The sequence below is a fragment of the Ornithodoros turicata genome, chromosome 2 (assembly GCF_037126465.1).
Source record: "Ornithodoros turicata isolate Travis chromosome 2, ASM3712646v1, whole genome shotgun sequence".
Classification (NCBI taxonomy): Eukaryota; Metazoa; Arthropoda; class Arachnida; order Ixodida; family Argasidae; genus Ornithodoros; species Ornithodoros turicata.
In genome coordinates, this window is record NC_088202.1 from 93733105 (window position 1) to 93749252 (window position 16148).

Below are 16148 nucleotides of genomic sequence, written 5' to 3' on the forward strand. Positions count from 1 at the left end.
TCATCCATCTACCGCAAAATCGACTAGCAAAAAGAATATTCCACAACGTGAGATATACAGACTTAAAAACAGATTGTATAAAGCAAATAAGCAGCATAGATTCGAAACACAACAAGTGGACCAGCCGCCTTAAAACAAACACTCAATAGAATGTAACAAACGTATGACCAAAGAAATGACGAAAATTGAGAACGACTACTGGAGACAGCGTAGAAGCAACAAGCAAAGCACGAACCTTTGGTGACCCGGACGATTAACATAAAGTTCGGCGTAATTCGGCCCTTTTACCATCTCAAATTTGGCGACCTTCCCGCAAGTCCAGCACCGATGGCACGCTGCCGCGCAGCCTGGAAGCCCCTCTATCATTTCCTGTTCCACCGCTACAATGGCTCTGACACGGCTACCGATCGAGCCTGCCGCTCTCTGCGTATGATGTTCAAAGAATATTTCGAGAAAATGCCTACCTACGGTCACGCTGTTGCGATTTTTTTATGCTGCATACCGGGTGTTTCACGAAGGTCCTCCGGCTGAATAATTCGTGAACATATGGCGCTAGCGAAGAAATTTCTTTTTGGTAAAGTCCTTGGACCCATAAACCGAGTAGTGAGCGGCTCATTTGCATACGCTCATTAATTAAATAAACATCCCAACTTTTAAATTTTATTTCGCACGCTTACGCAACCTCTGTTTTACGCATCGGGACATTCAGTGAAAAATATTCCAAGGAAAAAACGCGTCGACACTTAGTGATTTTTCCGAGTAATTCATTGGATTCGGTTTACATATTTCTTGCGTGGAGCAGTGCACCAATGCACTCTTTGGATCAGCTATCCGGCTCTCAGTTTTGTGTTCATCCACCTGGTTGACACACGGGGGTGACGGAAGATAAGGAACAGCCGCAAGACCGCAGGAGGCGCTTTGGTGTTCCTTCTCCCTCACTAGACTCTTAAAAATGAGGGGGGGGGGGGGGTCGAGGTAGCTTGTCGTTGTTGGCCACACTCAAGTGGGCATCGTCACGACTATAGCCAAAAAAAAAAAAAAGGAAAGTGGGAGAGGGTAGAGTCACTGTACCTGGGGTACAGTGACTCCTGAGTACCCCGGTACAGTGACTCTAGGAGAGGGTAGCTGAGGACTTCAAAGTGATGCATAGACCTTCAAAATGAACTTCACGACGTAGTACGATCCTAGCCAACCATCATCCCGAATGACAACGTTCTCTCCCTTGATTTGATGAAAATGGGAGGCGTACGCTTTTTTTGTGCCAGTTATGCCGTACATAAGGACAAAAAAAAAAAAAGAAGAAAAAAGAGAAAAGGCTTCGCCTCCCGTTTTCAACAAATTGGGCGAGAACGTTGTCATGCGGGATGATGGTTGGCTAGGAGCGTGCTATGTGGTGTATTTAATTTTTAAGAGTGTACCCCAGTAGTTCACGGCGCTCGCGGCGCATTCGTCACCATCCATGATAAGAGCACGCTATCTCACCTACGGAGCGACAGAACCGCCAGCGCTAATTACCAGTCGCTTTGAGAAGGAATACCAAAGCGTATCTTGCGGCTGTTCCTAATCTTCCGTCGCCCTCGTGCGTGAACCAGGCGGATGAACACGAAATTGACAGCTGGATAGCTGATCCAAAGAGCGCATTGGTGCACTGCTCCGCACAAGAAATACGTAAGCCGAAACCGATTAATTACCCGGAAAAATCACTAAGTGTCGACGCGTTTTTTTTTTTTTTTTCTTGTAGTATTTTTCGCTGAAGGTGCCGATACGTAAAACAGAGTTCCGCAAGCGTGCGAAGTAAAATTTACAAGTTAGGATGTTTATTTAATTAGTGAGCGTACATTTGTGTTCATGCTATGAGGGTAGAATGTTGAGCAAGTTAGTGAAGGGCAGTGAAGAGAAGGTTAGTGAAGCAAGCATGTGGGCTCATGTAAACGCCGCGGGGTGAAGGGAAGGTGGAGGTGTCCCGGACTGACGTGCCTCCATAGAGCAGACCGTGTGTGTGTGGGGGGGGGGGGCACTATCCCTGCTGGCCCTCGTAGTCTACGCTTATGCCTTTGTGTACTCTGTGGGAAAACATGACGCGGTCAAAGAAGTGACTACCATCCCATGGGCAATGGATGACTAGCCAGAGTGACAGGTAGCAGAGCCTATAGATGTTGATGTTGATGAGAAAAAATAGAGAGAAGAGCCTATTGACTTTCACACTTCCTGGAACCTTTCTTGTGTAAACTACTAGCCATGTTCTCACAGCGCTTCTCTGGTGTAGATGTTCTCCTCTTCTACGTAGAAGACGTATTCAAGAGTGCGACCATGGATCCTGCGGACAGTGCAATAATAATGGGCACTGTTCAAATCGTCTGCATGTCCGCAACAAGTGTTAAGATTGACAAGTTCGGAAGAAGGATGATGTTGATGCTCTCATTGGCAGTTTGCTGTGTGGGCCTTGCATTCCAGCCTTCTGCAGGCCTTGCTCAACGACCCATCTAATACTTTGCTCTCCCCCGACGAACTCGTGCACCCTCACCGCACCTCCAACCTTCATCCTCCTCTAAACTCCATCCGTCCGTCCTTCTTTCTGTCTCTTCTTTTTTTTTGCTATAGTCGTGACGACGCCCACTTCTGTGTGGCCAACAACGGCGAGCCTATCCTGCCATTATCGCCCCCCCCCCCCACGCCTTCTTTGGTGCATTCTACCGTCCCAGGGAAGTATTGAGGCCAAGCTTTGCGAACGACTACGGCTGGCTACCACTGGCTTCAAAATCAGCCCTGCAATGTGTAGGAACCATGGGCATCCGCGGCTCTTTGGTCCCTGTGGTAGTTAGTATCCTTACTGCGCTCAAGGTTCTTGGCGAAGGTTCCTGGCGAACAAGGTTCTTAGTGGGCCTCGTTGCCCTGAATGCCACATTGGCATTCTGGCCAACGAGGAGGCAGATTTGGCGGCTGCTGCGATCCACCGTATCCGCAGAGCCGTGCCCATTATCCTCTCCAACGGAGATAGACGCTTCTACTTTACTGCGTTGGTGTCACCCGTGGCCCGCCAGCAGACTTGTACGTATTTGGAGTATTGTATTTAAAATACTGTATTTTAAATACAATTTGTGGTATTTTGGTACTCTACTCAATACTTTTTGTTTTGTGTATTTGTACTCTATTTAAAATACATTTTATGGTATTTTCTACTCAATACTCTAATTACATATTTTGGATCTCCCTCTCAAACTTTCTGTGTCTTGTCTTTCCATTATCTTGCTTGTTCAGTGGAAATTCCCTGAGTCCCTCGGGCTTGACCCGGACATTGGCCCTTCTTGGTAGTCTCCATTTAGAGATCTTGCCCCGCGTGTACTAATTCTTGGCGAGTGAGGGTTTTAATATGTGTGCCCTGACGTGGTGGTGCCGAATTCTGACCTCGCCCAGCAGGCACCTGCTAGAAGTTTGCTTTGTTCTGGGTCACATATACGTAGTGGAGTTATGTGGTATCTCTTTGTCATCTTTTGGGGACTTATGTTTAGATGACTCCTATCACACAGCGGCGGCTTGCGTAGTGCGCGTGGTTTAAGTGATTCATGTCACATAGCGGCGACTAGCCGCATTGACGAGTGACCGGTGACTTTTTGCGTTCAAGGATAAATAGTATCTTAATTGTATTTCAAATACTTTTTGAAGTGATTTTGTAATCTTTCTTAATTACTTTAATTTTCATGTATTTATACTCTATCTTAATTACCTTCTAACGTTAGTATTTATTATCTTATCTTAAATACATTTTTGAGTATCTTGTACATGTCTGCCCGCCAGCAATGGCTCCATGACATCACTCAATGTCTCCCTCCTCCATGCAGTGGACCCATCATTATCATTTTAGATGTCAGGTGGCTTACCTCGCAGCTTTACGTCACTTTTGCGGCGTCTACAACTCAACGCCGCCTTCACCCCTGTGTTCCGGGTTAAGCTGGGTTACAGTAACAGTATTACGGAAGTAACACGGCGCTGTGCCCGGCTTGCCACACCCTAACTACGATCCTCCATATCATCGAGGACTGCGACCGGTACACGAGTGAACGCCGGGTGTTTCGGCACTAACTTGAGCTCCTTGACCATAGACCATTCAGCTTGTCCAAAGCACTTGGCCAATGGAGCTCTCCTGCGCATCAGTGCCGGGCTCTTTGCTCTCTTTTTGCTTTCATGCAAGCCACTGGTCTCCTCGAAGAGCTCTAAACAGAACTCCGACCTGTCGTCGCTTCGCGTTCATCATAATTCATCCTCTCATATTAACCACTGTGAAGTGGGGTAGGATGCTGTGGCTACCACGGGGAAACATCCCATGTCATCATCACTTCTCCATCATTTATTGTTGTTGTTGTTGTTGTACCGCTGGCTTCATTGTGCTTATTTATGTTCGATTACTCGTACGGTGTAGGGGGAGGGTGATGATGTTGGGGAAGGTGCGGTGTCGGTGGGCCCTCTCCCATGGCTGCTCCTTGATGTACGTCTCTTCGGTTGAAAGGATTTGCTTTCGAAACGAAATGTTTCGGGAGGCGGGGGGGATCTATTGGCAGAAAAAAAAGGAAAAGGAAAGATTAAAGAAGAAAGGTCAGCCATGCAGCACGCCGACTTGTTATTCCCTAAAAAATTAAATAAATAAAGAATGAAAAAGAAACCCGGCTCACAGGGAGCCCAGGAGGCATGTATCACGCAGAAAGCGGAGCACAGCCTATGACACTGCACTGGCTAGCTCGCTGCACGAGGCCAAGGAGTGTTGCGAGGGAAACGTCCGTCTGTCCGTCCGTGCACCCAAGCTCTGAGAGGTTTCGGTTTCGGCGCGCGCGTTTCAGGATTTTTAAAAGATAGAGTGGCTTTCAATGAGGATATCCGCATGGCCGTATAACTCAACTAGAAAACGACACATATGCTGCTTTCATAGCCCTTTTATCAAAAAGTTTGTAACGAATAAAAGTGAACACCGTGTAATTAGGGTTGCCTCCCGGTCGGTATTTAACCCGCACGACGGGTCATTTGTTGTGCTTGTGCCGGCTTGGCCTACTACGGCAAGCAGTTCCATCATCGCCACCACCACCCACCGAAAAGCAATGCCGGTAGCATTTTGCCGGTATTTTACCACGGAAGGCGTTCCACGGAGAACTTTTGGCATCCGTGGGCCCATCCAAGGAATTTGAAACGCGCCCATCCCCTCTGTGGTAGTGGTATAGTACTTTCTCTTGTTTCTAAGTCTTGCTCTCTACCTGTATTGTAACACCGAGAGCACAAACTGAAGAAACAGTTCGATTTTTGTCCACCCTGTTGAATAGAATGATTTCTCTACTGGTGCGCTTCTCTTTCACCTTCCCCAATTCTCCCTCTCCCCTATGTATCACTAAAAAGTTCCCTCCCCATTCCTTGGCTTTTTCTCCTTTTCCTCTTGGTCTCACTCACTCGACCGGCATTTTTCATGCCCAAAAGTGGCAACCGCATGTACAGGGTGTCTTTTTTTTTTCGATACATATTTTCTACATAATACAGCATGATACAGCTAAAAGAAAGCACCCTGCATTTTATGGAGCCATCCTCAGCCTCTCCATTCGAGCAGGCCGAACTTAGACGTCGTTGTGGCTTACGCTTACCTTCCCTACAAAATACGGAGTGTCGTTTTTCTTCCGATACAGATTTTTCATTAAAAAACTATAAGGGCTATAGACATCCCGTTTTCACTTCTATCATCTCTGGGCCGGCGGACGTTCTTCGCCATCTGTTGCTCAACCGTCGAATGACTAATTACCTAAAAATCGTTAATTAAGCTAATTATTAGCGTTAATTATAAAAGCTACAAGGTCGTCCCAATGAGAACATCTGGTCCCTTCGGTCACCTGATACCATTACCGTTTTCAGAACAAAACACCGTTCGATAGATCGACCGGAAAAAATTCGTGAAATAACACCTTTTTTTCTTTATTTTGTTCATTGCGCATCTTCGGAGACGCGTATTTCTTTCACCCCTAATGTGAGAGGGTGAAAGAGCACACTACCGCCTCTTGCGTCCTGGAAAACGATTAAAAGAAGAAAAAAAAAACAGAAAACGCAACCCAAGATAAGGACAGTTCAGATAGTGTCACCCGATATATATATTTTTTTCCGTAAGTTCGATCTCATCTTCGACGCATGAGGCGGCACTGTGCTCCTTCACCCTCTCACATTGGAGGTGAAGGAAAGACGCGTCTCCAAAGATGCGCAATGAACAAAATAAAGAAAATCTCTGAAGAATGAACAAAAAATTTCAGAATTTGTGTTCCTTGCCTGTTGATAATGTTGATGAGCTGTGGAATTTGTTTAGGAGTGTGACATCTGACTGCTTGTGTCAATATGTTCCCAAAAGGAAACGTCACGTCAGAACCCGTAATCCTTGGATTACACGAGATATCATTCATTTAAAGCGCAGAATAAAACGACTCCGGAAAGCCGAAATGCAACACACGGAATCTTACGCAACCGCTTTCCGAAATCTCAAAACAAAGGTTAAAAGCGCAAGTTATAACTTCTATAACTGTAAGTTAGCCACTTTTATGAAAAATGCCCCTGCGAAGTTCTGGCGTTACCTTTCTACACCCAGCTCTCCCCTACACAAAATACGAGTAAATGGTCAGTGCATAGATGACTCAGATGTTATAGCGCACTCTTTTAATGAATATTTTGCCTCATCTTTTGTGAATGACAATTGTGTAGCACCTTGTACCAATTATACTAATCTTATATTTACTAATATCCCTATATTAATTATATTAAATATATATTATAATATATGATACTAATCTCCCTGATACGTATTACGATTACTTTCGAGGGTGTCTTTTCGGCCTTACTAAACTTGGACCCCAAAAAATCACCAGGTGTCGATGAAATTCCAAATCAGTTTTTGATCCGTTACGCTGAGTGGTGTGCTAAGTAATTGCACCTTTTATTTGTCAAGTCTCTGCAGTTCGGCACGGTTCCGACTGAGTGGAAATGTGCAAGGATAGTCCTTATACCCAAATCCGGTACAAACATCGACATTGCTAACTTCCGCCCAATCTCTATACTATGTTCATGCTCTGAAATTCTTGAGCACGTCATAGCCAGTCATATCTCCTCATACTTAGAGGAACGTAACTTTTTCTTCAATAACCAACGTGGATTTCGTAGAGGCCTCTCAACCACAACTCAGCTAATCGAATTGCACGACCTAGCAGAAGTGCTCAACAGAAAAGGGCAGGTTGATGCCATTTTTCTAGACTTTTCTAAAGCATTTGATTGTGTTTCGCATACCAAGCTGTTACTTAAACTTCGAAAATTGCTTAATAACGACATTGTTGTGCGCTGGATCGAATCCTACCTCAATAACCGATCCCAGTATGTCAGTATTAATTCTTCCTTGTCACCTCTGTCCTCTGTTAGATCGGGCGTGCCCCAGGGCTCTGTATTGGGGCCGTTGCTTTTTAATATCTATATTAATGATATTGTGTGCTCTCATGATGTCACCTTTAGATTGTATGCAGACGACTGTGTAGTTTATAAGGAGATTAATAGTGCGGCTGACCAACTTTCGTTAAACTCCTGTCTTTCGTCTATCCCACAATGGTGTAACAAATGGCAAATGACTTTGAATTCAAGCAAGTGTGCTGTACTAACTATTACACAGAAGAAATCGCCCTTACTGTGGGACTACACTTTGACTGCTGATGTATTACGTAGAGTGTCTGTGTATAAGTATTTGGGTGTACACATCTCTTCTAACCTGAACTGGAACATACACATAGCTAGCGTAACACAAAAGGCCACAAAGACACTCTGGTCTATCAGGCGTAGCCTGAAGCATGCCTCATTTCTAACCAAACTGACTTCTTACAAAAGCCTTGTCCGACCCATTTTAGAATATGCGTCCTCAGTCTGGGATCCTGGGACACAGTCTAATGCAACTCTGCTTGAGCGTGTACAACGTCTGGCACTTCGATACATATTTAATAAGTATCAACGTAACACATCTGTCACATCCCTTTACGCCTTAGCTGATATCGAACCACTAACTGCTCGGCGCTCACGCGACAGGCTTAAACTTCTTTATCGCAGGGTCAATGGAAAACTTCGTATCGACATCAACAAATGTATCTCGCGTAACGAAAATAGGCCAGTACGATCCCGGCATAACAACACGTTTGTTGCCCCTTTTTCTCGAATAAATATGCATTCAGGTTTTCTTTTTTTCCGCGCACAATAACAGACTGGAATGCACTAGCGTAAGAGACAACAAATGCTTCGTCATTACATGCGTTCTCATCAACCATCGTCCCACAGTAGCTGTAAAGCCCTTCCTCTTTACATGTTCTGGTGCTTGTTCTAGGTTTTCATTACGCTCTATTCTATGTATTACTGTGTTTGAATCTTTTTGTTGTTGTTGTTTGCTCTTCATTTATACATCCAAAACATTGTAGCCTGTTCCTGCTACGGTCGCCGAAAGGCGACTAGCAGTATAAAATAAATGATAAAGAAATAAATTGTGTTCTTTCACGAATTTTTTGCGGGCGATCTATCGAACCGATTTTTGGTCTGAAAACGGTAACGGTATCAGGTGACCGAACGGACCAGATGTTCTCATTGGGACGACCTTCGCCGGCCCAGAGATGATAGAAGTGAAAACAGGATGTCTATAACCCTTATAGTTTTTTTAATGAAAACTCTGTATAAAAAAGAAAGAAAAAAGACACCCTGTATATTACATACAAGTAAGATTACATGCATTACAACTTCCATGTGCAGATCCACGTTCTCGTTTCTGGTTCGTTCCATGAAAATTCTTCATTTGCGAGTGGCGCCTTGTCCCGTGTACTTCTTTCCTGTTTACGTTCCCTGTGCGCTCCGCCCAGTTCCTTGTCTTGCAAATCAGGCACCGGCCTGCTGGCCACTCTCAGGGAGAGGATGGCGGCGCCGAACCAAAGCCTCACTCAGCCGATACGATGCACTTACTTACTTGCACTTACGTCGGAGGAATAAGCTAGCCTGTCGCGTAAGAGGCAATAACATCATACATCTATCTTGGTTGTATGCTGATGGGAATATGGCAGCAAGCGCAGAAACGAAATATAACACGGCCCTAGAATGATACTGCCTACAACATCTGACTAGGGGCGGACGTAGCGGAGGGAAGGGGGGAGGGGTCCGCATGTCCTGACCAGGGGCGGGTCCAGGGCTTTTCTGAGGAGCAGGTCTGGCCTGGGACAGCATATGCTATAAGCACCGCCGAGGTAGATTGAAGCACTATGTCACGACTGAAATTCCGGGGGGGGGGGGGGGGTGTTCAGGACCCTGTCACGAAATGTGGTCGGGTTCGTCACCAACTCCGAGGGGATGGCCTATTAGGGACAGACCACTCCGCTCTTAGTTTAAGTTTCCCGGGCAGTGACGCCACATCGTGCAGGTAATTTGGACCTCGGCAAGAAGGAAATTGGGAGGCTAGCAAAGAGTCGACATTTGCAACATTTTACTGAGAAATACAACAAATGCTAACAACGATATCAGTGCAACAGTACTGGTGTGGTACATATCTGTCGGACTCCTGCGAAGGCGGGTGCTGGGTGCGTCTAGTGGAATGCTCGACGATGATGGGTCACGACACTCTTGCGCTGGTGGTTTCTTTGATGTCTGGAAAGTCCACAACCGCACACGGCTCCCTTGCGATGTTCTCACTCAGTCCATCGCATCGCAGAGTTCTCACACACAAAGTCCGGAGTCGGCACCACGGCCTCAGCCGTCCTCACTTCGCGGCCACACCTTGCCAACTGCCGTCTTAATCCCACCACGCTCCCAGAGTTTTTTTTTTCTCTTTTCTTTCTCACTCTTTGTTTTTGACACTTGTTCTATGTGTGGCGCCTTAGCGTATACAGACCTCTTATTATGTTCCTCGGGGGAGGAAGACATAGTGCGCGAACATAAGTTTCCCGTTACACACCTCGGGAAGATATACGATACACACAGGCACAACGTGCTTTTCCCTTAAACAATCCCACGGTCGGCCGAAGTCAGTCTGAGTTAATGGTTCCAACGACCGCAAGCCCAATACTCCGGATCACTTGTACAATGACCTCTATAAACAGAGTCCCCCACACACATACATTTTTCGCCAAACACTTCGGGGGAGCCAGACCACGGTCTGTTGCCCTATTTTTGGAGTGAGATGGCAGACGATCATGACAACTTCCCCCCATTTCAGAAAACGTTATGTTGAACGTTTACCATTACTTCCTTGATCGACTGACATCTGTCCTTCACTTATCTTAAGGCCCGATATGACTCACATGATCACCCCAAGGTGGTACAACTGTTGAACGAAAACATGATACAGTGAACATATGTTGCCTTGGGTACAATTACAGGCCTCGTACAATGCTACAATACAGAACAGTATCTTAACACACATCTTATAAGTGCTTATGGAGCCCATAAAAAAATCAGTCATCAAACACAAACATAGGATAACAATTCTGATTATGCCCGCATTCAGGACGGATAATGTAGTTGACATACAATGTCGTTCCTACAGATATATGATGCTCAGTTCCGAATCGCGTTCACAACAGTGTTATATTACCTCAACTCTACTGAGGTAGTCTGCGCCAACGTTCTCACTACCCTTGATATATTCAACTCGGAACTCGTACTCTTGAAGTAACAAACTCCACCTGAGTATGCGGCTGTTCAAGTGCTTTGATCGATTGATGTATCTGAGTGGTTCATGGTCTGATTGCACCGTGAACTGTGTCCCGTACAAATAGATGTGAAATCTCTGTATCCCCCAAACGAGCGCGAGACCTTCACGCTCTATAGCTGAATACGCTGCCTCTCGGGGAAGAAGTTTTCGGCTGGCGTAGGCAACGGGGTGGTAGACACCTTCGTGTTCTTGAAGTAATATGGCCCCTAGGCTCACCTCCGAAGCGTCAGTTCTCAGAGTGAACGGCCGGCTGAAGTCCGGCAGCCGTAGAATAGGTGGCTCTGCCAACATTCGCTTTAGTTCCCGAAATGCCGTTTCATGCTCTGCAGTCCAGACCACCTGATTACTTTTCTGCTTCTTGGTCAGTTCCGTAAGCGGCGCCGTTATTGCGGCGTAGTTTGGGATGAATTCCCGATAATAGCCGGTGAGGCCGAGGAACGATCGCACTTGTGTTTTCGTTTTGGGCTGGGGAGCATCTCGGATCCTCTCAAGTGTTTCTGGCATCGCAGACAAGGTGCCCCGACCCAAATTATGCCCAAGAAAATTTATCTCTGCGAACCCGATTTGGCTCTTTGCTGGTCTCACTGTCAATCCCGCCGTAGCGACACGTGTCAGCACCTCTCTCAACAATTCCAAGTGCTCCTCCCATGTGTCTGTCGCCAGCAGAATATCATCGAAGTAGTGATGGACGCCGCTCATCCCGTGAAACAGCCTCTGCATCAGGCGAGAAAACACTGCTGGGGCTGTTTTAATACCGAAGGGCATGAACTTGAACTGAAAGTGCCCTGCAGACGTTGAAAAAGCTGTCTTCCCTTTCGATGTTTCCGTCAATGGTATCTGCCAGTATCCCTTGACGCAGTCAAATTTCGAAAAATAACGTCTCTGGCCCACCCTTGCAAACACGATATCTGCTCGCGGGATGGGTTCTGAATCCGGCACGAGCACGTCGTTCAGGCGTCGATAATCGACGCACAGTCGGTTCGTTCCATCCGATTTCTTTACGATGACAACCGGCGAGTTGTACGCAGACACAGATCGTTCTACTATTCCCAACTGGAGCATTTTATCTACCTCATCGTCAACTATCTCTCTGGTTGCAAATGGCAGCGGGTACTGCTTTATGTTCACCGGGAGGTTCGTAGTTGTCTTCAAATCACATTCTACAAATGATGTCTTGCCCGGAATGTCAGTTAAGCAGAATGCGAACTCCCGTAAAATGTCAACTGCCTGCCCTTTCTGTTCCGCGGATAAGTCTCCACAACACGTGACGTCTTTATAGCTTTCCTTTGTTTCCAGGCTGGGCACGGGTAGATCAGTCTCATCGCCCGGATCTTGTAACGTTGCCATCCCACAAACCCAGGTAGCTGATGCTTCTTCTGCCGCCTCTTTCCGTTCCTCATATCGTTTTAGCATGTTGATGTGGAAAATCTTCCTCTTTGAACCTAGATCAACCTCATAGTCTAAGTCGCTCTTTTTGCCTGTGACTGGAAATGGGCCCTTCCAGTGCATGACAAGCTTGTTGTTACTTGTGGGGAGCAATATAAGAACCCTATCATTCACCTCCAGCTTGCGCTCTTTCGCCCTGCGGTTGTAGTACCTTTCGTACTTTTCTCTCGATTGAGCCAATGCTTCGTGTGCCACCTTGCACGTATCTTCCAATCGATTCCGAAGGTCCAGCACATACTGGTACGTTGTTTTAGTCTCAGCGTCCAAATCGGCGTTGGTCCAAATGTCTTTCAACAAGGAAAGGGGGCCCCGAACATGCCTCCCGTATAAAAGCTCAAAGGGTGAAAAACCCAAGCTTGTCTGAGGTACTTCCCTGTAGGCAAAAAGCAACGCTGCTACGTAGCGATCCCAGTCTTTGGGCCTTTCTGCACACATGCGCCTAAGCATCTGCTTAAACGTTCCGTTGAACTTTTCCACGAGGCCATTTGCGATTGGGTGGTACGGGGTTGTAGTTAAATGTTTCACCGATAATAGGCGGTCGACTTCCCGCATCATCTCCGATGTGAAATTGGATCCCCTGTCGCTTAGAACTTCCCTGGGGACACCAACACGAGAGAACATCTCCACAAGGGCCTCGGCTACCCTCTCCGACTCTATGCTTGGCAATGCCACAGCGTCCGGGTATCTAGTGGCATAGTCTACCAAAGTGAGCAGATACCGATTCCCGCGATCAGAAGGGGGTGAGATTGGACCGACGATATCCACGGCGACCCTCTGGAATGGTGTGTCAATGATTGGGACACGACCCAAGGGGGCTTTCGTAACCTTTCCTTTCGGAGTCGTCTTCTGGCAAACGTCGCAGGATTTCACATATCGCTGTATGTCCTCCTGCATTCCCGGCCAGTAAAATTCTTGCGTGACACGATCAGTGGTTTTCTTTATTCCTTGGTGCCCTGACATCATACCATCATGCGCAGCGCGCATAGCGTCTCGCCTCCGCCCCGTAGGTAGCACGAGCTGCTCAAGACAGCGCCCCGATGGCAGTGTAAATCTCCGGAAAAGTAAATCATTCTTCATGAAGAACTCCTGACTCCCTTTCGACCGCTTGCACTGGATAACCTTGCCGAGTTTGTTGAAACACGCCTTTAGACTAGAATCCTCTGTCTGTTCCTTGGCGAGGTCTGTTCCGGTACTGTGAACGGATGCGGGAACCTTTAAAGCTTTAAGCTTGGACTCTTTCCTTGCCTGGGCCCTCGTTTGCACAGCGGCACTTTTATCTGGGTCGCAACTCGGCTTGCTGGGCTGCTCTTGGATTTCTTCGTCCTGGGGGCTAACTGGTGTTTGCACCGAAATCTCGCTCTCAGTTCGCCAGTCCGGGTTCGGATCAGCAACGTCTCGTACCCCGGCAATGTTTCCAAGGACCAAATCATAAAGGGGGTCATCCATACACTTGGCCATCACTTCTCCCTCGTAATATGGCGTGCTTACTGTCACCCTGGCCTCGGGCAGGTATCTGATGGTGCGGTCTACCAGGTAGACAGCGCTTCGCTTTCCTGTAAAACTACCCTCCGGCACCAAGGATTTTCTAACCACTACGGTATTACTTCCCGTGTCCCGAAGAACTTTTACGTGCTGGCCCTCGACTTCTCCCGGTACAACTGGCAGTCCGTTCCCCTGAAACATTGTAGCCCTGGATGACAACGTGTTCACCACCGGCACTTGCGTGCCATCCTTTAATTCCACGTAGGGAGCGTTTCCTGGCACCGCTTGTTCTTCCGTCACGAAGCAGGAGCTCTGGCTGCTTGCGGTCGGCTGGTTGGAACAGTCGTTAGCACGATGTCCATTCTTCCCGCACTTCCAGCAGGACGTGCTCCGTTGGTTTCTGGAGAAATTACTTCGGCAGTCAGCCGCACGATGTCCAATCTTATTGCATAAGAAACACTTTACGGGGGGTCTGGAGTTCCCCTTGCTACCCGTAGGGGTATCTGCATTGGCCCTGCCTTGGGTCTCAGGTCGCTTTGGATCTGACGTTACCTGTCTCCCCAGTCTCGTTTGACGTTGTGCTTGCTGGAAATGGTCGGCCAGCTCCAACATCTCCGCTGTCGTCTTTGACTTTCTCTCCTTCAGATAAAGCGCCAAATCCTGCCTACAGTCCTTCAAAGACTGTTCGGAGAGCATCAAGTCTCGCAGGTCGCCGTACTCCTTCTTAATGCTTGCCAGTTCTATCCATCGGTCAAAATAGTTTCCAAGACGCGAGTAATACTGCGATGCCGTTTCTCCGTCGGCCGGCTTGCTGTTCCGGAGCCTATCTCGAAAACCATCAGCGGTAAAACGGAATCGCTGCAACAAAGCCGTCTTGACCTTTTCGTACACCACCGAATCTGCTGGCGTTAGCCGACTAAATACGCTCAGTGCCTCGCCAGTGAGACACATGCTTAGCGCAACGGCCCACTGGTCCTCGGGCCATTTTTGTCCCGCGGCGATTCTTTCAAAGCGGAGAATGTACGCGTCAAGCTCGTCCTTCTTTTCATCAAAGGGCGCGAGCAGCTTGTTAGGACTCAGGTTCCACATTATTCCACTTTGACTGGTTGCATTACTCTCAGATACGACAGCGCTCCCATTTTGACCTTGCTCTTGAAGTCGGAGCTTCATCTCCAAAATCTTGACTTCCATAGCGGCTGCTTCCCTAGCTCGCTCTCTTTCGGTAGCCCTTGCTTCCCGTTCACGCTTTCTTTCTTCATCTACCCACGCCCGGAGCTCTTCTCCTTCCAGACCGAACTCTCTTCCCAAGACTGTGAGTTTTTCTATCTCCATGTTTTCTTGTTAGTGGCCTTCTTCTTGGCCCTCAATCGCGACACTTAACAACGCTTCTCTTTCTCTCACACACTATACGACCTAGACGGCCTCCTGCTACCTCTACTGTAGCCCTTGCACCTCTTCCGGCGCAGCTCACGAATGACTCGCCGCACGAGTTCCGTATTCTCCCAACTCAACCCTGAGTTATTCGGGTGCCCTTCCAGTACACTATCGACACAGCTAGAACTCTCCCAGTCCAAGCTGCGCGACACTGCTCAAACTCTATGCAACACAATGCTCGACAGTTTCCCAAATGGGTTCCAGCTCGCACACAATCTCTCAGCAAAAGTCAACTTCGCTAGCTCCGCCTCCCACAATGACCGAGGTCCTGTCGCGGACGCCAGATTTGTCACGAAATGTGGTCGGGTTCGTCACCAACTCCGAGGGGATGGCCTATTAGGGACAGACCACTCCGCTCTTAGTTTAAGTTTCCCGGGCAGTGACGCCACATCGTGCAGGTAATTTGGACCTCGGCAAGAAGGAAATTGGGAGGCTAGCAAAGAGTCGACATTTGCAACATTTTACTGAGAAATACAACAAATGCTAACAACGATATCAGTGCAACAGTACTGGTGTGGTACATATCTGTCGGACTCCTGCGAAGGCGGGTGCTGGGTGCGTCTAGTGGAATGCTCGACGATGATGGGTCACGACACTCTTGCGCTGGTGGTTTCTTTGATGTCTGGAAAGTCCACAACCGCACACGGCTCCCTTGCGATGTTCTCACTCAGTCCATCGCATCGCAGAGTTCTCACACACAAAGTCCGGAGTCGGCACCACGGCCTCAGCCGTCCTCACTTCGCGGCCACACCTTGCCAACTGCCGTCTTAATCCCACCACGCTCCCAGAGGTTTTTTTTCTCTTTTCTTTCTCACTCTTTGTTTTTGACACTTGTTCTATGTGTGGCGCCTTAGCGTATACAGACCTCTTATTATGTTCCTCGGGGGAGGAAGACATAGTGCGCGAACATAAGTTTCCCGTTACACACCTCGGGAAGATATACGATACACACAGGCACAACGTGCTTTTCCCTTAAACAATCCCACGGTCGGCCGAAGTCAGTCTGAGTTAATGGTTCCAACGACCGCAAGCCCAAGACTCCGGATCACTTGTACAA

The 16148-nt window shown here is 47.6% G+C and overlaps 1 protein-coding gene across 1 annotated transcript; it reads right to left on the reverse strand.

The window, feature by feature from the left end:
• Nucleotides 1-10600: 10600 nt before the first annotated feature.
• On the reverse strand, nt 10601-14989 carry LOC135384876 (uncharacterized). The gene has a single exon (XM_064614058.1). The coding sequence runs from the start codon at nt 14987-14989 to the stop codon at nt 10601-10603; it is 4389 nt and encodes a 1462-aa protein (XP_064470128.1).
• Between the last annotated feature and the right edge of the window lie 1159 nt (nt 14990-16148).

What these genes read in the sequence shown, in the direction of transcription:
- LOC135384876 (XM_064614058.1), bottom strand. Translation starts at nt 14,989, where the DNA reads ATGGAGATAGAAAAACTCACAGTCTTGGGAAGAGAGTTCGGTCTGGAA.